The sequence below is a fragment of the Trachemys scripta genome, chromosome 5, assembly GCF_013100865.1.
Source record: "Trachemys scripta elegans isolate TJP31775 chromosome 5, CAS_Tse_1.0, whole genome shotgun sequence".
In the NCBI taxonomy this organism is placed as follows: Eukaryota; Metazoa; Chordata; order Testudines; family Emydidae; genus Trachemys; species Trachemys scripta.
In genome coordinates, this window is record NC_048302.1 from 61,054,765 (window position 1) to 61,081,394 (window position 26,630).

At 42.7% G+C, this 26,630-nt stretch overlaps 1 protein-coding gene across 2 annotated transcripts in view; it reads left to right on the plus strand.

The window, feature by feature from the left end:
- The window catches only part of GLRB (glycine receptor beta), a 74,985-nt gene that overhangs the window by 35,129 nt on the left and 13,226 nt on the right, over positions 1 to 26,630 (plus strand). Inside the window, exons 7-9 of one of the 2 annotated variants that reach the window (XM_034772039.1) lie at positions 9,201 to 9,341; positions 13,225 to 13,377; positions 21,811 to 22,103. In XM_034772039.1, the coding sequence (XP_034627930.1) occupies positions 9,201 to 9,341; positions 13,225 to 13,377; positions 21,811 to 22,103 (587 nt within the window). The remainder of the gene's footprint in view (positions 1 to 9,200; positions 9,342 to 13,224; positions 13,378 to 21,810; positions 22,104 to 26,630) is intronic. The other variant, XM_034772040.1, reaches the window with a different exon arrangement.

The following is a 26,630-nucleotide window of genomic DNA, read 5'->3' on the forward strand; positions in this document are numbered from 1 at the left end:
AGACCTATGGAGAGCCAGAGGGGAGAGAAAGAAAGACTTATGTTGAAAGTCCTGGTAGTTGCTGCTTGATAGAGAGTAGAGATAGACTCTCCCTAGTTCCCCAGCAGCAGGTTTGGAGGTGCATGTCAGCAGAGCACAGGAGTCAGCGAGGACGGATAAAGTGTGGAGAATAAGTCTGCTAGAGAAGAGCTTCAGCAGGGACAGGACTAAGAAACCTGCACCAACAATTGAGCCAGCCAGGAAGACTGGGTAGGGGTTCTTGTGTTTCCTTGAGAACTTTGTTAATAAACCCAGACCCCAAGAAGGGGTGTTATTTGACACATAAAAGCCTATTTTGACATTACTGGAAAGCCCAAGGGTGGGAACTGAGACAGACCAGGTAGGTATGAACATGTTTTCCTCTCATCTGTTAAGAGGCTGTTTTATTATTTTGCAGTCTCCAAAGGCACTGGAAATCTTCACTGACTCTTCTGCACTATCACACCACTTCACTTACCTGACTCCTTTTTACTCTTCCCATTAGCAGTTATCAAGAGTTTGTAACATCATTGTAATACAAAATTTCATTAATCCATAACAGCACCACAGCCACCAACTCCATAATCTATCTTCCTTTACCGCTAGTCTTTCCCCAAAATCTATAGCTGTTCTGCTCCTACCACATCTGGCTGCACGAACATTCCCTTGGGAAAGTAAAACGCCTCCTTCTTGATCTCCCTACCACCTCTGGTCACCCTGTGTCTGTAAGAAAATAGCAGAAATAGAGGGGGTTTAGAAACAGGTGATGAAAATTATTAGAAGCCTAGAAAGGCTTCTATATGAAGAGAAACTGAAAAGACTGGCATTGCTTAGTTTCGAGGGAGATGAATTGAGTATATAATAGTTCAGAGAAGGTAAATTAAATGCTTCTGTTATCGTCCCTCATAATTCAAGGACAAGAGGACATTTATTGTAGTTGAAAAGCAGCAAATTTAAAATTGATAATAGGTAATACATTTTTATTTAAAATAGAATTAGCCTTTGAAACTCATTTCCACTAGATGTTATTGAGACAGAGCCTGGTGGGATTCAGAAAAGAAATATCTACATTTACATTTAAGATTCTAAAAAACAGAAGGGATATAAACCCTCCTGCATCGTGGGATAAGTCAAACTTTGCCTGGTGGGTTTAGGAAAAATTTCCCCAATGGGCAGGTTATGTCATAATTGTCAACTATAGAGTTTTATGCTCCTTCCTCTGAAGCGTGTGGTCTGGCCAGTGTTACAGACCGGATACTGGACTAGATTGACCGGTGTCCTGATCTGGTATGGTAGGTCTTAGTTCTTAACTCAGCTCACTCAATTCGAGATGCCTTCCAGCTTTAGCTCCTGTATTGCCATCGTCATTTTACTTTGTAGCATTTTCACTACTGCACTAAAAATTCCATAATTGATAAGAAATCTATCTTTGACCCCAATATTCCTAACAGCTATTACCACCTGCACAAGTTACACTCATTCTGTAAAGTGTTGGTGAGGTTAGCGAAGTTAACTTTCTCCAATTACTTTACTGCTCACCTTCTTTTGATCCAGGCCTGTATGTCTTCAACCTCCTCCATGGCAAGAAACTGCTTTGCTTGGACTGTTCAGTTACCTCTTCCACTTTGCTAAAGATAACTCCTTGTGCTGTTTATTCTTTTTAATCTCAGTGCAGCATATGACACCGACGTCAAGAAATATACTCTTTGACTGGCCTGAACACTAAATAGATACGAGTCCCTCCTCACCAAGTTTGGCTACTATATCTCTAATGACCATTTCTTTGTCTCTAGTTTCAGCGTGATAGCTATGTTAGTCTGTATCAGCAAAAACAACGAGGAATCCTTGTGGCACCTTAGAGACTAACAAATTTATTTGGGCATAAGCTTTCGTGGGCTAGAACCCACTTCATCAGATGCAAGAAGTGAAAAATACAGGAGCAGGTATAAATACATGAAAGGATGTTAGTCTCTAAGGTGTCACAAAGACTCCTCGTTGTTTTTGTCTCTAGTGATGACTGTGCCTTTGATTCTAAACCATTCTGCTCTAGTCTCCCAAAAGCTCTCTGCTTCATTTGCCTCTTCTTCTTTACACTAAAAATTTAACAATTTAAGCACAACTACCATTTTTATGCCAGTGACATCTAATTCTGTCTCTCCTTTTAACTCTTCCATTTACCTTTCCCTCCGCTCTCTCCCAATCTCTCTGAAGCATATAAATCCTTGATGTGATGTTAAATTGAATGTTAGAAAGACAGGTATCCTCCACCTTTGCAAGAGAAGTATCCTCAGCTATGTCTCTAAGGGTATGTCTACACTACGAGAGTAGTTCAATTTTACTTAAATCGAATATGTGGAATTGATATTACAAAGTCGAACGTGTGTATCCACACTAAGGACAGTAATTCGACTGTGTGAGTCCACACTAATGGGGAAAGCGTCGACATTGGAAGCGGTGCACTGTGGGCAGCTATCCCACAGTTCCCGCAGTCCCCACTGCCCATTGGAATTCTGGGTCGAGCCCCCAATGCCTGCTGGGGAAAAAACTGTGTGGAGGGTGGTTTTGGGTAACTGTCGTCATCCAACCGTCACTCCTGCCCTCCCTCCCTGAAAGCGCCGGCGGGCAATCAGTTCGCGCACTTTTCTGGTGAGTGACCGCGCGGACGCCACAGCACTGCGAGCATGGAGCCCGCTGCGACCATCACTGCAGTTATGGCCGTTGTCAACACCTCGCACCTTATCCACCTTTTCCAGAGGCAGATGCTGAGAAATCGGGCGAGGAGGCTACAGCAGCGCGGTGAGGACATGAAGTCTGAGAGTGGCACAGACCTGTCACAAAGCACGGGACCCCGCGCCGTGGACATCATGGTGGCAATGGGTCATGTTGATGCTGTGGAACGGTGATTCTGGGCATGGGAAACAAGCACGGACTGGTGGGACCGCATAGTGCTGCAGGTCTGGGATGAATCACAGTGGCTGCGAAACTTTCGCATGTGGAAGGGAACTTTCATGGAACTTTGTGAGTTGCTGTCCCCTGCCCTGAAGCGCAAGGACACCCGGATGCGAGCAGCCCTGACTGTCCAGAAGCGAGTGGCCATAGCCCTCTGGAAGCTTGCAACTCCAGACAGCTACCAGTCAGTCGCGAACCACTTTGGCATGGGCAAATCTACCGTGGGGATTGTTGTGATGCAAGTAGCCAATGCAATCGTTGAGGTACTGCTGTCAAAGGTAGTGACCCTGGGAAACGTGGAGGTCATCATAGATGGCTTCGCCGTGATGGGATTCCCAAACTGCGGTGGGGCTATAGATGGAACTCACATCCCTATCCTGGGACCGGCCCACCAGGCCAGCCAGTACATTAACCGAAAGGGCTACTTTTCAATGGTGATGCAAGCACTGGTGGACCATAGGGGACGTTTTACAAACATCAACGTCGGATGGCCGGGCAAGGTTCATGACGCTCGTGTTTTCAGGAACTCTGGTCTGTTTAGACGGCTGCAGGAAGGTATTTACTTCCCGGACCACAAAATAACTGTTGGGGCTGTGGAGATGCCTATTGTGATCCTCGGGGACCCAGCCTACCCGCTAATGCCCTGGCTCATGAAGCCCTATACAGGTGCCCGGGACAGTGAAAAAGAACTCTTCAACTACCATCTGAGCAAGTGCAGAATGGTGGTGGAGTGTGCTTTTGGCCGTCTCAAGGGGAGATGGAGAAGCTTACTGACTCGCTCTGATCTCAGCGAAACCAATATCCCCATTGTTATTGCAGCTTGCTGTGTGCTCCACAATCTCTGTGAGAGCAAGGGGGAGACCTTTATGGCGGGGTGGGAGGTTGAGGCGAATAGCCTGGCTGCTGATTACGCCCAGCCAGACAGCCGTGCGATTAGAAGAGCCCAGCGGGACGCGCTGTGCATCTGGGAGGCTTTGAAAGCTAGGGTCCTGAGTGAGCAGGGTAACCTGTGACTATTACGTTTGGTTACAGAGAAACTGAACCTGCCCCCGTTTCTTTACCCAGTGAATGTTCACTATCCTCTCCAGTTTCATACCCCGTTCACCCCCTTCTCCTCCTTCCAACACAGGTTTAAAAATAAAATCACTGGAAATTTGTTAATGAACAACGTTTTCTTTATTACTGTTTTCGCGGTAAAGTGTTGAAACTGAGACGCAGACTGTGGTGGGGAGCGGGTGTAGTGTAGTGATGCAAAGGACGCTTCTAAACTCGAGGAATGACATGCTCTTGCTTCTAGAGTGGTCCGCACTGGTGGACTGGTTGTTCAACAGAGCCTGCCACCCCTCCTGTTCGGGACTCTGTGTGTGGGGGCTATGTGACTTTCTGGCAGGGGGAGGACGGTTACAGATCCCCTGCTGCGTGGCTCTGTGATCCAGGATAAGGACCGCTGCATTAAATCTCTAACCGCCCTCCCCCGCCACAAAGTCACATAGCCCCCCCACCACACACACACACATTCAGAAAATGAAAACCACCTCCCAGACTGACCAGGGTGCCTAGCTACTGCAATGTGTGTGTGACCTGCTGCTGAACCTGTCCCCGTGTCTGTACCCTAGTAAAGGTGACTGTCCTGTCCAATTACCAACCCCCTTCCCCCCCCTTCAAACAGACTGTCCTCTAAAAAAACATGATGGAAACAGTAATTAACAGAAACGTATTTTTTATTAGCAACTACACAGTTAGGGGATGAAACTGGGATGGGGGCTTGGGTGAAGCGGGAAGGAAAGGACTTATCAAATTTTGGGGAATGACAGCCTTCTTGTACTTGAGCAGTCTGCAGGGGTGGAGTGACAGTTTTCATGGACTCTGCCGCCCCTCCTTCTTGGTACTTTGGGTGAGGTGGGTATGAGACTTCGTGGCGGGGGAGGGTGGTTACAGATAGACTGCAGCGGAGCTCTGTCCTCCTGCCTCCGGTCCTGCAGAATATCCACAAGGCGCCAGAGCGTGTCCGTTTGCTCCCTCATTAGTCCAAGCAGCGTTTGAGTTGCCTGCTGGTCTTCCTGCCGCCACCTCTCCTCCCGTTCGCTGTGTGCTCGCTGGTATTGCGACATGTTCTCCCTTTCTACGCCTAACCTGCGCCAGCCTCTGTGAGTGTGATGCCAGGGTAGGTTGGGAGACAGTCACAACTATGGGATGGGAAAAAGGGAGTGAATTCCTCAGAAAGATAAATTTTTTGGTGAACAAAGAACATAGTCTTTCTCTGTGAACAAGACCATGCACAGCACCTATCACATGCGCACTCAGGACAAGGTCGAATTTTCGGCCTTCGCATTCAGTGTCTGGGGTCTTGCAGTGCAGATCAGACAAGCGTGGCTGGACAGCGGAATTTGGGTAGCAGGCTGACATGGTAAGCCGTAGACTTGTGGCAGCTTAAAACTTTAATAATAGCAGTGCCCTACTTTCACGTTCAAAGCAATGCTCCTAGCGTTGGCCAGTTCCTGCTGCCAGCAATCCGGCAAGCATGAACTCTGCCCCTGTCCCACCCCCTCGCGGCTGTCCCCGGGAAAGATCCCTGTATGCTGCCCCTCTCCCGCCTCCACCGCATGGCTGTAAACCGCCGGTTACAGTTCTGTAAAGGAACAGGCAATCAGTCCCAATACTAACATTCCCCTAATTCAAAGCAGGTCACCATGAGCGACATCACTCTGATGAGGATTTCAGAGAGCGACAAAGAATGCATGCTTCGTGAAAGCCTGCAAAGACCAGGGCCGTATGCCACCATGCTCTGCAAGGCAATGATCCCGGAGTACTTGCTGCTAGCCTGGCACGGGAATGTTTCCTATTACGGGGGACACAACAAGGCTGCTCTCCCAAGGAACCTCATGCAAAGTCTTTCCAATTACCTCCAGGAGAGCTTCATGGAGATGTCCCATGAAGATTTCAGCTCTATCCCCGGACATATAGACCGAATTTTACTGTAGCTGCACTGGCAAGGACTAAACAGTAGAGCACCTAGGGCAAACCAATCATGATAAACCGGACATTGTTAGATTTTTTGGCAGTAGTTGCACTGCCAAAGACTAAAACTTTAAGCGCCTAGGGCAAAGTTATCATGAAAAACTCACTGTTAATATTAATGTTCTGTTCAAAATAAATCTTTACATGTTTATAACACTTACCGACTGATCCTTCCCCTGATTCTGGGTCCAGGTTAACACCTGGGGACGGTTGGTAGGGGATCTCGGTGAGGGTGATGAAGAGATCCTGGCTGTCTGGGAAATCAGCGTTGTAAGCGCTGTCGACTGTCTCGTCCTCCTCATCTCCTTCCTCATCTTCCCCGTCCGCTAACATCTCCGAGGAAGCGGGCGTCGACAATATCCCATCCTCGGAGTCCACGGTCAGTGGTGGGGTAGTGGTAGCGGCCGCACATAAGATGGAATGCAGTGCCTCGTAGAAACGGCATGTCTGGGGCTGGGATTCGGAGCGTCCGTTTGCCTCTTTGGTCTTCTGGTACCCTTGTCTCAGCTCCTTGATTTTCATGCGGCACTGCGTTGCATCCCGGCTGTATCCTCTCTCTGTCATGGCTTTTGAGATCTTTTCGTAGATCTTTGCATTCCGTCTTTTCAATCGCAGCTCCGAAAGCACGGACTCATCGCCCCACACCGCGATCAGATCCAAGACTTCCCGATCAGTCCATGCTGGGGCCCTCTTTCTATTCTGAGATTGCATGGCCATCTCTGCTGGAGAGCTCTGCATTGTTGCCAGTGCTGCTGAGCTCGCCACGATGTCCAAACAGGAAATGAGATTCAAACTGCCCAGACAGGAAAAGGAATTCAAATTTTCCCGGGGCTTTTTCTGTGTGGCTGGTCAGAGCATCCGAGCTCGGACTGCTGTCCAGAGTGTCAGAGTGGTGCACTGTGGGATAGCTCCCGGAGCTATTAGCGTCGATTTCCATCCACACCTACCCTAATTCGACATGGCCATGTCGAATTTAGCGCTACTCCCCTCATTGGGGAAGAGTACAGAAGTCGAATTTAAGAGACCTGTATGTCGAACTAAATAGCTTTGTTGTGTGGACGGGTGCAGAGTTAATTCGATTTAACGCTGCTAAATTCGACATAACCTCCTAGTGTAGACCAGGCCTAAGAATTCATTTCCTTCCTCGCCTCTGGCCTTCCTGGCACTTCACAGGGCTATAAACTTGGAGTTATCCCTGACTCCAAAATATCCACTGCAGCACTCATTAGTATTTTCTACTAGTCCACCTTACTACCATCTCTGCAATATAGTCCTCGTCTTCCTCAGCATACACACGAAGAACTGCTTTTTTGTGAATTAGTTACTTCATGCCTTGATTTTTACAACACATTTCCTGCAAGGTCTCCTAGAGATCCTCCTATCCAAACTCCAGTCTGCTGGGAGTGCTACCACCTCTCTCATACCTATCACCTTTTTCCTGAAAGACCTCTACTGACTTCCCAGCCACTTGAAAATTGACTCATACTAAGTATCCTTCATGACTATGCCCTTAACTACCTCTAGTCTCCTGTCTCTTTATTCTTCTGTTCTGCCAATTGAGGTATCCTCTTAGGCCTTGGCTACACTTACCCGCTAGTTCGACAGCTGGAAATCGAACTTCTGGGTTCGACTTATCGCGTCTAGTCTGGACGCGATAAGTCGAACCCGGAAGTGCTCGCCGTCGACTGCGGTACTCCAGCTCGCCGAGAGGAGTACCGCGGAGTCGACGGGGGAGCCTGCCTGCCGCGTGTGGACCAAGGTAAGTTCGAACTAATTCGAACTAAGGTACTTCGAACTTCAGCTACGTTATTCACGTAGCTGAAGTTGCGTACCTTAGTTCGAATTAGGGGTGTAGTGTAGACCTGGCCTTAGACTTACATTCTCTGTCTACTCTGATTCTTTGCTGCATCATCAGCTATCCTGACCATATGCTTGCCTCCCACTCCCTCACTAATTCTTCACATTTGCAGTTATTGTTAACAATCCTAAACACCTCTCACTATCTACTAAGCACACTCTCTGTACTCCCCCACTTGACTAGAACAGTTTTGTTGTAATTTGCTGTGCATATTGAGGATGTGAGATACATTTATTAAGGGTGTATTAAAACTTATTTTCATGATATAGCTTTTATTACACAAATGTGGAGGGAGATAAGTATTAAGTTTTGAGAAGTTTTAGAAGGTCATTCACATTTTAGTTTTTTATCACAGATATTTTTCAAATGTGAAAATCATTTGCCTAATTCTCACCCCCTGAATGGAACAGCTCTTTAAGCATTTCTTAAAGATTCTGCATTTTTAGAAAAAATTATATTGCATTCTCAATTTACCCTTTATATGTTCCCCCATTCCTCCCACTACTTTTCATGCTCTATCTGTGTTTAACTCCATTTTTAATGAATATCAGGCGGACAGAAAAGTGACATGTAAAATCACGATCGTGACTGCACTTTTGTTTAACATCCTTTTATGCTCAAACATCATGGGCCTGCTTTTTCCACTGCTTTGCACTATGTGTAAATGCAGTGGTCAAAAGTGATCTATGTGGGCCCAGATTTAGGCAAGCACTTAAGCATGTCCTTAAGTCTATCTGTATTTAAGAAAGCACTTAAGCAAATGTTTAAATTGAAGTATGTTCTGAAACTGCGTTGACTTCAGTAGAATTTAGGCATGTACTTAATGTTAAGCACATGCTTAAGTGTTTTGCTGAAGGGATGCTTTTCTGAATTAGGCCCTTAAGTCTGTCCAAATCAGAAAGGAACACATGAAAGGCCACTTTGTACACATGAAAGGCCCAGATTCAGAAAACCCGGAAAACACAGTCTTAAATCCCATAGAAGTTGATGGGACTTAAGAACATGTTTTAAGGTTAAGCATGTGTTAATGTTCTTTGCTGAATCAGAGTCTAAATGACAGTACAATGTTAAAAGTTGTGGGGAATCAGGCACTGTTTTCTCTGTTTAAATACTGAGTGCTAAAATAACACTCTCATTCAGTTTCAGATTTTCAGTAATACAGAGTTCCATCAAGTCCTAATTAACAAATAGACAATAAAAATCTAGTTGTGAATCAACTGATAATTTTATGACAGGAAGCAGGAATCAAGAAATGAAAGAAATACATACATGCATATATATAGATATATATGTTTTTGCTGAATTGACTCTGGTGTAAGGTAGCTTTAAAGTTTTTCGGGTTTTTTTTTTCTTGTAGTTGGTTACACAACTGATGATTTACGATTTATCTGGCAATCTGGAGATCCTGTTCAGTTAGAAAAAATTGCTTTGCCCCAGTTTGACATTAAAGAAGAGGATATTGAATATGGTAACTGTACCAAATATTATAAAGGCACAGGTACGTAATTCTGTTAACTAATTTATTTGTTAAAGATTTCAATTTGCATTTAGTTTTTGTATTTTGTTAATGATTAATAGTTGCATTGATAGTTTTTGTATTGCAGAAGAGGACATTAGTTTTTAACTAATCAATAATTTAGAAATGAATAACACAATAACAGCCAAATATAATAACCATAAACTAATACAGACATTGAGATGTTGGAGGTCAGGATAGATGACATCCTTATTTTTGTTTAGATGTCTCTGATCCTCCCATAGCAATTTCATTTCCATTGTGCTGATCCGTTTTTATGTTTGAAAGTGCCTGGGCTTTTCTGGCTGGTCGTTCATCTAGAACTACTCTTTCAAATTGTTTTATGGTTGAGTCATGTTAGTTTTCTTGTTTGAGCTTGTCAAATTTTGTTTCAGAATACTTGAGTATTACTTCAAACTCTTCTTCCTGCAGCTTCATGTTTTTTGATAGGGTGCTCTTAAAAAACTGTTTACAGGTCCTGTATTTGTACTTTTGCAATTTCATGATATTCTGAAATCCAGGCTCTGCTTTGTACAATGATTTCTGTAATATGGCTTCTAGTGATTTATTGTCTGTTTCTACCACCACTGATTTCTGCCAACAATCATAGCTATGAAATTGCTCACATCCAGAAGCAACGACCAGCATTTCTTTTTCAACTGAGCATGTTTTTGTATTTTGGTCAGCGCTTTTTGAAACATATGTTGCTGGCTTGCAGAAAGCTTCCAGCAAAACACAGAAAGGAGAGCTAAGGGGAAGGGAATCTCTGAGGCTCCCCTTGCGATCATCAAGAAACTGCTCCGTCAAAGGACAGTGTTTGTTATCCTGCAGGTACTGTGGAATCATACCCTATATCTGGAGAGTTCCCAGGTAATCGTAATAATCCTCAGAGCTAATTTGATCTTAGTCTGAAGTTTGTATTGGAACTTGAAATCAGTTAAGCTTTGCATTATTTCAGGTTTCAGTGTAAATATTCCTTGGAACTATGGTCTTAACTACAACTGGAATGAATTCTCAATCTGTTAAGTCTTTGCTAGGTAATCCATTGTCTCTGGGTGATTTACCATTTTAAAATGTTATAGAATTACTCCACATCCAGCAAAATTATACAACTATAAAAAGTACAATCCAGAGGTGCTAGTCAACAATTCTATTCACCCCTACTTTCGGATAAAATACCAGTTTATGTAACAGCTACAGGGGTATTTAATTCTTAAACAGTTAAACAATACGTTACTCACAAAAGTGCTAATAATTAGACTAAAAAAATTGAATTTGAGCTTCAAATGGCCAGATAGTGTTTAAATAAAATAGGGAAGCACCAGATCATACAAAAGAGGCTGTTCCATCTTATTTGGATGGTGAAAAATGGAATACTTAGGACCAATTGCTGTGCTATGCTTGGATGCTGGAAAAATATTTGACAGCTGAGTGGGATTAATTGGGGTTTTGTTTATATTTGGGGGGAAGGGAGGGAAGGAAGTAGTGGTGCTCCCTTATGATAGAAAAATAAGATATTGAATGGTAGATTGTGAACATCTTCGATGTTCCTCTTTTTTTCTTTCTCATATGAAAGAAAGAGTTAACATTTAGAACTGGTGAGATTTTCATGAAAGTTTTTGTCAAATTTTGACTCATTTTTGTCAAAAAATCAATTTTTTTTACCAACTCTCTTAGCAATATTCACCTTTGTAATAACTAGGACTTAACACTCCCTTGAGATGACTGTCTGAGGTATTGTTGTAGGTTCTTTGCAGATACAGGCAGGCATTGCTAGGTTTGCATATTGATTTACTAAAGGTTCATATTTTGAAGGCATATGGTGGGAGAGCATCTCTTTGCAATACCAAATTAAAGCCAATCTCATGTACTGTACAAGAGCACCTCATTAATGTACAAACCGGATTTCAAAGCTATGGTTTATGCTGGAAATGCATGACAACTGCAAACATAGTCCCCGACCTTGTTCACCCATTTATGTCAATGGGTGTTTTTAACATTTGCTTCAGTAGATGTAGGATTGGATCCGTATGTTCTGTACTTGTCCAAGCAAAAGCAAATCTGGGGATTACATTTTTATGATAATCATTGCCTGCACTAAAATAAAAGTCCCTGCATTTCTTTTTCTTTGTGTGCCAGACAGAAATTTCTCATGAATATCCTTATGATAAATAGTGATGGCAAAGAATATTATATTCTGCTTATTGAAAGATAATACAAGGCCATTAGCCAGAGCCAGAATTAATTTGATTTGACCTAACACAAACAGCTGAACACATTAAAGTCATAAATAGTGTGGAAAATAAATAAGAATTTGAAAATATCTGGAAACCATTCACAAACTGCATAGGAAGAATTCCTCAGACTAAAGATCAATAAAAGGGGAGAAGAAGAATTAAGAGCATATGGATGTCTTCTACCTACAAAATAATAAGGAAAACTCCTTCTCTTTTTGTTTGTACTTGGCTTTGTGATTATTATATATTCAAACAGCTTCTAACTGTAAACTCTGTTTTTGTCTGTGTGTGGTGAACAATTTATTAATGTAACAACATAAAGAATATATTTCCCTTTTTGCTATTTAAGCTCTATATTTAAGATATACTTGCTTTTCACCAACTTTAGCTACTAACTGGAATAGACTAATTTTTATTGTATAATATTGCTTCTCGACTCTCTATGAGCTGAGGGGTGAAAACATTAGCACCTGGGAAAAGTCTTGCCCTGAGATGGTGAGAATGAAGTTTATGGAGTTGTGTTTATACTATCAAATCAGGTGAACATAAGACAATGTCAATGAAGTTACATGCATTTAAATATGAGCAGAATTTGGCTACTGTTTTTACCACCATATTCCTTGATCCCTTTGTTTTCAACCAGCAAATATAGGGGACTGTAGAGTTCATTTTTAGTCTTTGCTCCAGTCACCTTTCCAGGTAGTCCAGCAGTATGTTTGTGTGATGAAGTTCCATATTTAAATAAGCCTGAGCCTCTTTGCCTAGTTTTTCCCAATTTTAAATTTAGAGATCTTTTAAAATTTTGTACCAAAACAAAAAATTATCTGTATCAACTTTCATTATCATGGCAATTTTCATTAAGCCCTGCTTTAGGTCTCTACTTTTCTAATTTTTTTTCTAATCTGAACAAGACTTCATAGCTGTACACCTTATTTTAATAAGCGTTTCCTTCTTTTTCACAAAATTGATACCAGCTGGGATTTTCACGAGCCTAAGGGAGATAAGTGCTCTGCTCCCATTTGGCAAAATTCTGCTTTTGGAGACCGTGCAACTTCAAGAACAGAATTTTGCCAGTGTGAGTTGGGAAGCCTAACTCTTTTTGGATGCTTGAAAACCCTAGTCTCTGTCCATGCATTACACTTCCTTGGAATACAGAAGAATCCCCTCAGGCCCCCTTTTCTCCCTTTGGTTTTGCTTGTCCCTATTTGGCTTCCTGAATATGACCTTTCATATGCCTGCAGGAACACCCCCTAGCAATGACAAGATATTACTTTACTTTTCTGTGTAGAAAGACTTGTAAATCTAGAGATTGATTTAGCAGCAGGCACTGTGATTTTCTCTGTGTTCTGAAAGGTCAAGTGCAACAGGCCAGTCATGAGCTACAGCTCTCTTTTCATTCAGGTTTTGTAAGCTCTCCTATGTGCTTCAAACATGTTTTCAGATGAACTATTTGGTTTTGGGGAAAACAATTTATTTTAAGCCTAATTCATTGAGAGCCTTATTGAAATCATGGGCAGAATTTCCACTGATTTCAACAGGGCAGGATTCTGAGTAATGCTAAGGCATTCAAATCTGAAAAGTTTGGCCTGTAAAACATTTAGAACATTAATGTGTTTATTTCTTTAAAGGTTATTACACTTGTGTAGAAGTAATCTTCACTTTAAGAAGACAAGTTGGATTTTACATGATGGGTGTTTATGCTCCTACACTGCTTATTGTTGTTCTGTCATGGCTGTCATTTTGGATCAATCCTGATGCAAGTGCTGCAAGAGTGCCACTGGGTAACAGACATTTACACTTACTGTCAGAATGCACTTAGCACCACTTTACCCTTTTCAGTTGCTTTGATAGCAAAAGATGGGGTATTGAAAGCAACTGCATCCCATTGCATGGTCTTCATTTTCATTGAAACCTTCCCATTTCTAGCCTCTATAAAACACATCTCCTCATCCTGGCTTTTGCTTAATGCCATATCTAGTGTTTAGGCATGGCTTTCCTATCTCTGCCTTCTAATGTGTTTTGAGGCAAGAAGGTTGTGATGTATCTACTTTCTATACCTGGAAAAGTTCTTGCTTTTATCTTATACATGTATAGCGTGCACCACAGATATGGTGGTGATAGGCACCTTATAGAAACTTGAATATATATATATATATATATATATATATATATATATATATATATATAAATAAAATAATGGCTAATCAAGATGATTATTAAGGTGTAGAATACCTACCTCTTGCAGCAGTTGTTTGAAGATTAAATAGCAGTAATGTTCTGAAGAGGATTAACAACCAATGTTACCAGACTGGCTTCTGTCTCATCAGGGCCTTGATTTATCAAAGTACTTTAACCATGTGCTCCATCCTGTTCAGCAAAACACATAAGAATTTACATTAAGGTTTCCTATGGGCTGAATTCAGGCTTAGAAGAGGTAATACTAGTCTTCAGGAGTGCTGCTGCTTCTGATAAAGTCAATGACAAAAGTCCCATTGATTTGAATGGGAGCAAGATCAGATCCTCCATTTGCTACCAAGCAGTAGGGGCATAGAATTGATTAAGAAAAAACAAACTTGACTAATTGGACTGTACGTGATACTCTAATAGATGTTAAATGAAAATAAAATCTACATTAAATATAATAAATATATTTAAAATTTGTCTTTTTCAAAGGAGTATTTTAGCATATCCATCACATGCATATGCTTTCTCCTTTCTTTTTTACTTGCTCCTTTAAAAACATAAATTTGTCTATGAAATATTGTTTATTTTAGTTTGATAGCACATGGAGTATATCATATTCTAACTTTACAGTGTTTACAACTTTACAAGGATCATGAATATAAAGTGCAACAGAGAGAAATAATGTTTAGATGGAGGAATTTTTATAAAGTAATACACGGAAAATATATATTTTTGTGAAATAAAAAAAATCTGTTGCAAACAAGTCTCTTTCATATAGTCATTTTCAATATGATTAAAACCTGAATTTTTATATTTCAGCTTTTTATGCATTAATACAACTTTTAAAAGTAATTTAGTAGAAAGGTTGAACTAATTAAACATTAAATTTATAAGAAGCATGTTGCAGATTGTACAGTATTTGAGGATTATATATATACAAACTTCAGAGTATTTCTTGGTCTCAGTAAATGAATATATGTGTCTGTTTTTTTTAATGTAATACAGCAGCATAATTATGTGGCATTTGGTGTGACCCCAAAAGGAAGCAATGGATTGTACATAATTTGCCTACTCCTTTCTCAGGAGGTTGGAATGAGTGTTACTGAGGGAGGATTGGGACTTAAGTCCCCACAAATTACAGGCATTGTGTTTTGCAGTAAGGCATCAGGATAAACCTAACTTTGTAGCAGCATCCTGAAGTTTTGACTTTTTATAGTCTAATGAGATGAAAATTTTTGCGTGAAGTGGACCTTACATTATAATCCATATTGAAACAAATCCCAAGTCAAAAAATACAAATATGCTTGTAAAATTATACTAATGTTTTTCCTTTGTATGAGGAAAATTGTATTGTGTATGCAGTGTTGAGAGAGCTCAGAGACAACTAAATCCAACAAAGCAGCAGTAATGGGTTTTGTCAACTCCCTGTGTCTCGACTGATCATGTCATATTTGTACAACCTTTGGAGAAGCAATTGCTCCATACCTTAAAAGATTGCTTCTGGAATAGCTAGCTATAGAGAGCCACAAGAAGAGAGGGTGGCTACTGTCAATTCAAGCTATAGAGAGCCATAAGAGGAGAGAGTGGTTACTGTCAATTCAGTCCTAAGGAATTGGCTCAAGAAATAAATGTAATTGTGCCTAAATTCCATGGGTGGGATTTTCAATAGCTTTTGAGTGACTTAGGAGCACAAGACCCATTGAAAGTCAGTGGCCAAAAGCTGTTTATTATGTTCATTAATTAATCAGGAGAATTGACGTGTTAGTGTGGGGAATATGTCTGTGTCCAATTACAAATTCCAGTTGGTTTTATGAACTCTATTTGTACTTGTAGCGGTCATTATGAATTAGATCAGGAGTTCTCAAACTTTTTCTTTCTGAGTCCCCCCCACCCTCCCCTAACATGCTATAAAACAACTCCACAGCCCACCTGTGCCACAACAACTAGTTTTCTGCATATAAAAGCTGGGGGCAGGGGGTAGCAGTGCAATTGCCTAGGGCCACCAGGAAGATAAGTTGCTCAGGCTTCAACTTCAGTCCCAGGTGGAAGGGCTCAGGGCCCCGGGATTCAGCCCCATGCAGTGGGACTTCAGCTTTTTGCCCTGGGCCCCAGTGAGTCTAACACTGGCCCTGCTTGACGGACCCCCTGAAACCTGCTCGTGGCACCCCAGGGGGCCTTGGACCCCTGGTTGAGAACCACTGAATTAGATCATTTGGTAGTAGGAACCTGGCAAGCAGTGAGGTGCTATGTCTGGAAAGATGTGCTATGTCTGGAAAGGTGTGCCACAGAAGTCAAGTGGCCATCAGTATTGAATGACTCTCACCTGCTTGAACAATGAGGTTTCTGCCTACAGGTCCTCTGCCTTTGACTGGACTGTGTCTTCACAGAAACCTGTTTGGAGAGGAGGGGGCTGGAATCCTCACCGGCCTCATCACGTGACTAGACTAGAAGAGCTGTGTTTTTTCTTTAGCTGACCAAAGGGGGACAGACAATTAATAAAAGAGGGTTTCTGCAAGCCAAGGGGAGACTTTTCATCACCAAGAGCACATAACTCAGCAGGAGGGTGTGGAAAAAAACGGTTGTCTTTGCCTCCTCTAAAGATTTGGATCAAATCCAGTGAGTCCCAAAAGAGGGTGAAATTAGATTAAGTTGGATTGCATCGAGAGTTTGTTGTTTTCAATAGATCTCTAATTCTCTTATACTTTCTAAGAGTAAAGTCTGTTTAAGAAATTCCTTTGCTAAACTGTGTGCCTTACTTTACTAGTAGGTGGTGCCCATTGGGTGTAAGTAGGGAAATCAGAGCTCCGCCAGCCAGATTATTCTTGGGGGAGAATGGGTCTAAACAACTGGGGGCTCAGGAGGGCTATGGCACTGGTTCCTGGGCCTAAACAGCTAGGGTTCAGGGTCCCACTGCCCAAGAGGAGTGTCACACATGGGGTCTGCAGCTGGGGAGAGCACTTGAGAGCCAGATCTTGGAACAGTGACTAATCACTACTCAGACACAAGGGGGTTAGCAGCACATGGAATTCAGTAGGTGGATCTCAGTACAACCTGCTGGTATCCATCAAATGAGCGGGCCTGGACAAAATTTGCAGATGACATAGGGTTATTTATGCTAGTTAAAACTAAAGAAGGCTGAAGAATTGCAGAGAAATCTAATAAAGCTACATAAATTGGCAGTACAGTGGCAGATGAAATTTTATTGACAAATGCCAGGTAATACACATTGAAAAGAACAATTTGAACTTCTCATATGCCTGGATTCTAAATTAACTCTAACTACCCTGGGGGTTGCTGTGTATGACATTTCCTCTGCAGCAGATGTCAAAAAAAAAAAAAAAAGAGAGAGAGAGAAAAAAGGCTGTATAGAGAATAAGAGAGAAAATAATGATGAAACTATTTTAATGTCATTACACAAATCAGTGATATGCCTCACTATGAATTCTGCTAGTTCTGGTCACCCTATCTCATATAAAATTTAACAGAAATACAAAGAAAGGCCACAAAATAATTAGAGACATGTAAAGACTTCCATTTGAAGAGAGAATGTGACAAGATTAGATCTGTTAATTTAGAGAGATGAATAAGAGGGGACATGATAGAAGTCTATAAAAATAATCAGTGTCACAAGAAAGGCAAATCAGGTGCTTCTGTACCTTTTCTTATAATACAAGAACAAAGAGGAGACCAATGGTTTTTAAAGGCAGAATGTTTAAAACAGATGACAGGAAATACTGTTTTATAGAACATATAATTAACCTGTGGAACTCATTGCCAGAAAATAACATTGAGGCTGAGAAGCTAGAAGGATTCAAAAAGGGATTATTGACTACATCCCAGTCCAGCAAAATACATGCTTAAGTGCTCTGCTGGATTAGCACCGTAATGAAAACGCCCACCATTACCTCAGATAGAAATTTAAAAAATAAGAGCTATAAATCATCACTCTTGGGGCCATAAGCCAACCACTAGCTGACAGGGGTTAAGAAGAAACTTCTATGAACTGGTTATTCCATTACTGTCCACCGAGGGCTGTTTTACACATCTCTCTAAAACAGAAGTGGGATATGTGGACAACAGGTCTGATCCAGTATGGCAATTCTTATGTACCTGTGTTTCCTCAAACCCAGCTTCTTGGTTGCTGCCTACATCTACCGTGCAGAGACCCCAGAAACTGTGTACTGAGCAAAGGAACTATCTATCAGTTGCTATATGAGCATGTAGCAGGGCAAGCACACCGCTCCAAAGAGAAAGGGGTTAAAACCAGATCTGGGAAAGGGCTGCCCCGAGGAGCCAATCAGAGGAAGACAGGTAGCAGCCAATTCGGGCCCGGTAGGGCTGGTATAAAGAGGGCTGTGAGGTAGGAGGCAGGCAATCTCACTCCAGCCTTGGGGTGGGAAGGACTAGGCTGCCTGGGTGCACAGGGTACTTTCAACAGAGCAGTGCTGGGGAAGGGGCAGGCTGAGCTGGGGAGCTCAGGCCTGGTGATCTCCCAGGCTGAGGCCTGACAGGAAGACCTAAAGGAGGTACTGGGGCTGTAGGGAATGGCAGCAGGTCCAACCCCCTAGCCAGTGATGAGTGGCCATTGTAGACGGCAGTTTTCCCCTGAGTAAAGGGGCTAGACGAAGACTGGCAGTGGGTCGCTGAGGTGAGGTGGGCTCCGGGGAGTGGGGTTCCCTGGGTGAGGAGCAGCACCCCAAGGTAAGGGGCAGTGTAGTCTGAGAGGGATGTGGGGCCTATATGTGGTGGAGATAAAGGGACTGCAGAGGGGTAGGTAACAGAGGGTGAGACACTGGCCCATAGAGGGTGCTCCAGGGCTGAGAGAGCTAATTCCCAGATGACCAGCAGAAGGTGCCGTGCTGGTGAGTCAGCGCTCTGCTACAGAGCAACACACAGAAATCAGGGAAGGAAGGGGAAATGTTATTACTTATCCTACTGGGCACCTCTCCCATGAAATTAAGAGGAGCCAGGTTTAGGCTAGCTGCGTGGTTGAACAAGGGCTGTTTTGAAAAGAAAAAAATCTTTCTGTTGCATGGAGGAAACTGCTAAGGTTCCCCCCCAAACTCCTCACCAGTCAGGCAGTAAAGATACAATAGGGATTAGCTGGGAGAGAAGGAAGTTAAAGAGGGAATCCAAGTAACAGGTTACATATGGAGGGGGTTTCAAGAGGATCCAGGTCTAAAAGAATCCCACATTGCTAGAAGGAGCCATGAGAGAAGTCAGGTTAAGAGTTCCATGTGACTGGGAAAGGAACATTATGGTAGGAGGGGTGTGTGCACAGAGTAGGGGAGTCCCCATAAAGGGAAATCAGGACATGAGGCTTAGGAATTGAAATGTAACCTTAAACCTGTGAAATGCAAAGGTTGGTACTGTTCTTGGCACTGAGCAGCCCTGTTCCGTATTCCTGGCTAAATCCCTTTTGCCACCAACCTGGGGCCCTAGGAGAGGGAAGAGGAACAGATACATTCCCAGCCCAGGCCAAGCACTTCTCTACCCCAGCAAAATTGTGAAGGGTCTCCTAGCCCTTCCTCTGAGTGCTCCAGGGGAATAAAATGTTGTTGTTTATAGTTCAACTTTGAGTTTCTTTTTTTCTCCCCAACCATATTCCAGCATTTTGCTTTGGGCCACTTTAGGTAAGCACCTAATACAGCAGCACTCAGAGGTGCAACTTACCAAACTGCTGTCAGGTTCTCTAAGCCATGTCAGTGTTGATTTTGCAGTGAATGTTTACTTAATAGAATATTTTTTTCCTCCACCTGATTATATTCTTTCCTTGAAATCTGATAAAACATTATTTCCTTTCTTTCGCTCTGAGACTGAACTTTTTACCCCAGGTTTCCAGACAAATGGAAACTAGCAGAAGGTCACTGTGGCCTCAGCTGCCCTGTTGAACAAAGTGATGAAAGCTCTGCTGTAATCTTTTCAGTCAGTAGGATTTACAAGTTAGTTTTCCAACTTTAAGTCCAAAATCGTAAGCGCCAAGATCTTACGTACTTCTGGGCAGTGACTGTAAAGAGCTGAGTGTTTTCAACACCTATCACATAATACTAACAAAAATAGCTTATTAGGCCAATAAACATATTTAAAGACAGTAAAAATAATTACATATTACAAAGAATATCCAGTTACAAAGAGATGTTTACTAGCCTATATTGGTAGTCTGTTTGGCTACTGGTGAGGTGATTCAGGTTCAGCATAGGTGTTGATTTTCAGGGCTGTTGAATGAAAGTGGATAGGTGTAGTAAGCATTTTCTATAGAGTGAGCAGTAAATAGGACATAGAGCTTTATTTAATTCTAACATTGTATTTGCATTTCCACTCCCCACTGTTAAAAATGGGAAGTGGAAATCTCTAATGAGCTCATCTCAGATAAATGGTTCATAATGATGTGAAAGGCAAGGAAAAAAGGTGGATTTCTTGTATGTGCTCAAATGCTTCAGATATGAAACAGGGAAAATCATCTGGTCCAAGCACAGAGATTTGCTACTTTCACTCTTGGCCCAGTGATATCAGTCTGATATCTCACTATGGCAGGAAATAAATACATTACACCAATGGAAAGCTGGAATTTTGAGCTTTAGAATGGTCTAGGGAAATTCTCTCTTTCTAGACAGTATATTGAAAGATTTTGACTTTGAAATCATATCACTTTGATTATTATCATTCCCCCCCATCTTTGTTTTAGTAGCTAATATCTGACAAGCTGCTAGTTTTAGATTAATGCCTCATGCTAAATAAAATCTGGGATTCTAAGGTGATGGCAGATAAATTTCTAATTGTAGCAGTTCTGAATATACTGGCCACTACAATCTCACCAAAATCTAAGCAAAATAAACAACAAGGGAACGGTGTGATAAAGTCTTATATTTTGTGCCCTGCTCAGCTTAAAACTATTTTGATGGAGCAGAACAAATATTATAAGGCCCATTAAAATTTTTCAAGCATAAGTGGATAAGAATCAGAAAAAAATCCCTATAAATGAATATTTTAGTGTGTATATTGGACAATACATGTCATCGACTTAGATGATAATATGGGCTGCCTTGATGCCTCTGCCAGATTTTGCAGTTATTTACATACATCCAAAATCACTTACTTTATTGAGATTGCACAGGTGCAACTGAGGGAAGAATTTTACCAATAGAGACCATAGCACCAAAAATGGCAGTTCTGACTTTGGGAAGAGGGTGTAAGTGTGCCTAATCTGATAACCATTTGATAGCCTTTTCGACACATAACGGTGTATGACTGAATTGCTTCATTGAAGTGATCTCCACATTTGTCGTTAGTGAGATGTATCCCTGGGGGTTGCTGAGTTTTGAGAACCTTCTAGGAAAGTAGTGCTCATTGGGACCATACAAAGTCCCCCTCTGAGCACCAGTCATTTGAAGCTGAGATTATAAGGCACCATGCAGTCCCTAGCCATTTTATTTCCTACCTTTGCGCAGCTAATTATGGACAGGTTTTCTTTTTGATTTTTAGCCAAAAACCTAGTTTTAACTTGTACTTTAGACATGTTACACTGTACAGACCATTTAAAGTATTTTCCATGCTGTCTAGATTCCTGGGACACCTCTGGCTTAATTCTGGGCCATCATGTTAGAGCTAAAGGATATGGCGGAAAAGACAGGGTTTTAACAGTGTATTTCATTCCCTTCCATCTTCCCAGAGTTAGATACACATACTCAAATGACTGTGTGTGTGTGTGTAACCATAAGTAATTTAGCAAGTCTGTTTATCTATCTCTCAAGGCATTCGGGGTTTATTAATATTCATAAAATCCTGTCTAGATTAGATTATTAAGTCATTAATTAACTGAAGGCATCTGTATCATGTATATTCAGCAGATGGTCATTTCTCGCAAAGCATACCTGCTACATCATGAAGTTCCATTCACTCATAAGAAATGTCATCCATTAGAATCTAGCAGTATAGATGTTTCGGGTACTGGGAAGAGAACTCCAGCAGAGAAGAGGCTAAGAAGACTGCTCAGTTTTCATTACTTTAATATATTGCTTTACTGTTTCTAGGTATCTTCTCGGTGCTCAGCTTGGCATCTGAATGTATGACTCTTGCTGCTGAACTTCCCAAAGTGTCTTATGTGAAGGCCTTAGATGTCTGGCTGATTGTTTGTCTTCTTTTTGGGTTTGCTTCACTGGTTGAATATGCAGTGGTTCAGGTAATGCTGAACAACCCAAAGAGAATTGAAGCTGAAAAAGCAAAAATTGCCAAGGCAGATCAAGCAGAAGGGAAAGGAGGCAATGTAGCCAAAAAGAACACGGTAAATGGTACAGGGACCCCTGTGCACATCAGCACTTTACAGGTAAGAGCTATGATATGTGATTCTCAGTCATCGTTATTTAAGAAATATTTTTCATAGTTTAATAGTTTTAATCTTAAAAATGGGATTAGAAATAGCCAAAACACATTATGCTTAGTGTACCATGGTCATTAATGGGCAACGTTCTGAACAGTCCACCACAAATTACTTGTGTTCAGATGTTCCCAGTGGAAAAACGTGAAGCACATGTTTTTAACATCCTAATAAGATGCCTGCTGCTGTGCTTCATGTAAATCAAGTGACCAAGCAACTTTCTGATAATCTTGCACTTCTAATAGCACCTGTGAAATTATAACTGGTTTTAATTCAGTCAGGGCTTTCAGTAAGCATTTATTAAGAGCATACTCAAGTAACACAGTCTCACTGCTTTGCTTGAAATGGCCACAGCTGTACTGCATTATACATAAAGAATTTCTAATCCCAGGGACCCAGAAGTCCTGGCATTTATAAATAGGGGAGATCTCTGCCTGTTAAACTGTCCCCCCTTTTTCTTGTGCTGTTAGAGCTGATGGAGAAATCTGTTAGTTGTCATATGGTTATGCATACTGTCCCATGCCAAAGTTTTCTATATTGATGCTGGCTTTATACGGCAGTAACACCATTCTTGTTTAGATAGCTGTGGACTCCACAGGCCAACCCCCACCTGTCCTAGATGATATTTAACTTGTTGCCTATTCTGCAGGAAGAAATATGGAGCTATACCAGGCACGAATTTGGCTCATGGTTTTCAATGACTCAACAATTTTAATTGAACAAAAATACGGCTGGGGTCCTGCTAACGACACTTCGAGTCCAACAAATTACCTTAAAAAGCTGTCCTAAGAAGGCATGGGAGGATTCACCCAGCATGGGGGGGATCCTGCGTTAGTGAAAAGCTGACATACACCAATTCCTACTAGTCCACCAGTACCGGGAACATGCTGGGGTTGGACTATTGTATACTCCACAAATTCCCAGCTGGCAGTAGAGTCCCTAGGAAATCATTCAGGCTGGCATAAGTTAAACCAACCCTGTGGCTGCTTTAACTGGTGCAAGGAGCTACTCTGGACCCCTAGTCATCCCTGGATTGGGGGGAGGGGTAAAGGTGGCATAGCAACACCTTTGCCTCCCCAATCTCTGGTGCACTGAGCATGAACAGCTGGGAATTATGCCCATGCCCTTTGTGTTTAGCAATTTGATGGGCACCAATTTCAGTAATTCCCTACAATAGAATAGTGTAGATACAACATTCCAGCAGAGCAGCATGGAATCTATTGATTACTTTTGTCAAAATTGATTACTTTTGTGCAGCTTAATTAAGGTTAAGATTTTAAAATGACTACGGTGTTGCTAGCTAAAACAGATCTATGTGATCCTCTATTCAAATAATGTATTCCTCTGGTTGCATATCCCCTACCCACTGTGTGAGGTCCTTTTAATTGCTTTAACCACACTGTGTGAGAACATTAGGTGTTTCTCTGTGAACATGTCTTTCATCTGTGCTATACAATAGTAGTGTTCTGCAAAGCTTTCCTAAAAGATGGCATATCACTATAGATTTTTAAGGACTAGATGTAGGTAGGGCATTGTGCATAGACAATCAACAGAAATATTCCCTCCCAACATACACATAAACAACGGAGGGGCAGAAGTGGGATGAAGGCTTGTACTCAAGTCCTGATTTCTCTCCCCAGAAACTGCAGGGGCCTACTCTGTGGGTCATTCATTACAGGAGCCTGGGTAGGGCACTCCAAGATGGAGACGGTTTGGTCTGCACAGTTTTGTGTGTTTGCCCAAGCTATCAGGGTCCCTTATATGTGAACACCTTTTTCTCCTGGCGGGAATAATATTTGCTGGATAGAGAGAGCTGTGCTTATGGCTTCTGCTGGCCAGAATGTAGGTACAAATGAAACACTGCTTTTTCTGAGAAATTTTGGAAGCATTTATGTAGTGGGACAGAATTTGGCTCTGTAATGGGGTTGTCTCCTTAAATGATAGTGGGGTTTGGGTCCAGCTGATTCTCTGTTCCAAGGTGCAGCCCCTTTAAGAACAGGTGTTCTGAGACTGGTAGTTCCTGGAGAGGGCCAAAGTGCTCCATATATTCAACATTTCAGCTTTAATTCCTTTTGAGCTTGATACACCTTTCTGAGCATGCTCAGCACTTCTGCAATAAGCCTATTCATTTAGGTGTCCAACTATGGGCTTAGGTGCCTAAATTTTGGCACCCAAGTTTGGAAATTAAAAGTATGCCTGACTGAAAACTCCATATCTGAACTGCCTGACATTTGGGAGAGCTCTGAAATCTAAATCCACATTTCACAGCTGGTTCTTCATACTAAGAAGGGCTGAAAAGGAGCTCAAAAGTAGATCCAAATTATACAGTTTGGGCCTATCTCTAGTACAGATTACAGAAACCATAGTGTGGAGATACTTAATGGTGAACAGAATAAGGCATGAAGGCCAATGACCAAGAGAGGAAAACATTAAGAAGCATACAGAAGGCAAGGGAGAAATGATGTTTTAAAAGAGATGGAGAATTTGAGACCAAAAATAAATATAGGAATGCTGTTTCAGGTAGCAGCATAGGCGCTGACTTCCCCTCTTTCCCATGGGTGCTCGACCTCCCTCTGCCCCGCCCCACCCGCATTCCAACTCCTTCCCCAAAGTCCCCGCCCCAACTCCGCCCCCTCCCTGCCCCTATTCCAACTCCTTCCCCAAATTCAGGCCCCAGCCCCGCCTCTTCCCCGCATGCTCCCCTGAGTGCGCCACATCCCCGCTCCTCCCCCTCCCTCCTGGAGCATGCTAACACTGCCAAACAGCTGTTTGGTGGCGGCCGGGTGTGAAGCATGGGAGGTAGGTAGAGGAGCGGGGACGCGGTGCGCTCAGGGGAGGAGGAGGTGGGAGGGGGGTGAGGGGAGCTTGGCTGCCAGTGGGTGCAGAGCACCCACTAATTTTTCCACATGGGTGCTCCAGCCCTGGAGCACCCACAGAGTCGGCACCTATGGGTAGCAGGAACTTCAAAAGGAGGCTTTGAGACCAACAATGGGAATAGGATTGCATGAGAGGCAAAAGTGGAGATTGGCCCTAAATGTGTTGGGAGGGGTAAGCGGACAATGGATTGATGAGGTAAGCTGGAGTCAAACCCACAGAGAGCTTTCAGAATAAGAAAAGCTATGTGAAACTTGTTCCTACAATGAATGAAGAGGAGCAGGGGAGGTGCTTGAGGACGGTGATGCTTCTTTCCTCGTAAGAGAGAGGGCAGCAGATTTCTGAACATACTGCAATCCTGGAGAGCATAGACTTGTAATGGTTAAGGCAAGAAGGACTATAGGCATACCTGAAGATTTCACCAAAGGTGGAGTTGAGACAGTGGGTGGAGGAGGAAAGCTATAGAGCTCAAGGATAGTGCCAAGATTGGAGACTACGGAGGCAAAAGAAGTTGAGTGGTGGAGAGAGAGAGAGAGAGAATTAAGTGCATTTGCAAATGCACCTCTTGTCCAAACAAAACTTCTTATTTTTTTGACCATTTCTGTAAAGAAACTGAAACCAATTTACAAGTCAAGAAGGGCAGAGAGGAATCATCATTAAAGGTGTCAAATGATACTGTCTAGTTAAGTATTAGAAGAATTAGTCTACACTGGCAAGTTTGTGCGCAGTAAAGCAGCTTCGAGCGCTGTAACTCCCGAGGTGTACACACTGCCAAGACACTTAGTGCGCAGAAACTGCGCAGATGCAGTGCTCTAAAAAACCCACCCCAATGAGAGGCGTACAGCTGTCTGCGCCGGGGCTACAGCACTGCAGTGCTAGTGTAGACACTGTGGTGATTACAGTGCTACAATTGGCCTCCAAGAGGTATCCCATAATGTCTGTTCTCACCTCTCTTGCTGTCAATTTGAACTCTACTGCCCTGCCTTCATGTGACCAACTGTCAGCCCTACCCCATACATTTCTTTGCAGATTTGAAAGTCCCATTCCTGTTTGCTCGGTGATGCGTACAGTGATCTCAGTGCATCTTTCCAGACGGCCATGCCTGCTCCACGCACCAGGCGATCCCCCGCTTGAAGCAATGCTGAGCTGCTGGACCTCATCGGCATTTGGGGAGAGGAGGCAGTGCAGTCACAGCTGCGCTCCAGCCATCGGAATTATGATACCTATGGACAGATTTCTAGATACATGATAGAAAAGGGCCGTGACCGGGACACATTGTAGTGCAGGGTCAAAGTGAAGGAGCTGCAGAATGCCTACCACAAGGCACGGGAGGCAAACTGCCGCTCCGGTGCTGCGCCCACAAGGGTGAGGGGGAACCAGCGGCAGAGGATGACTCGGAGGCCAGAGATGTATGCAGTTAGGAGCTTTTTTTCTACCCTGGAGGAGCCTAGCCAGTCACAGCAGTCGTCTCTCGGTCGACTTTCCCACTCCGACCTGGTTAGTGACCGACAGTAGCAGTCTGGAGTAGCCAGCTTCTACAGTGCAATCACCACGTGCTTCTTCAGTGACAGGGCAGCTCTCATTTTCATGTTCTTGCACCGC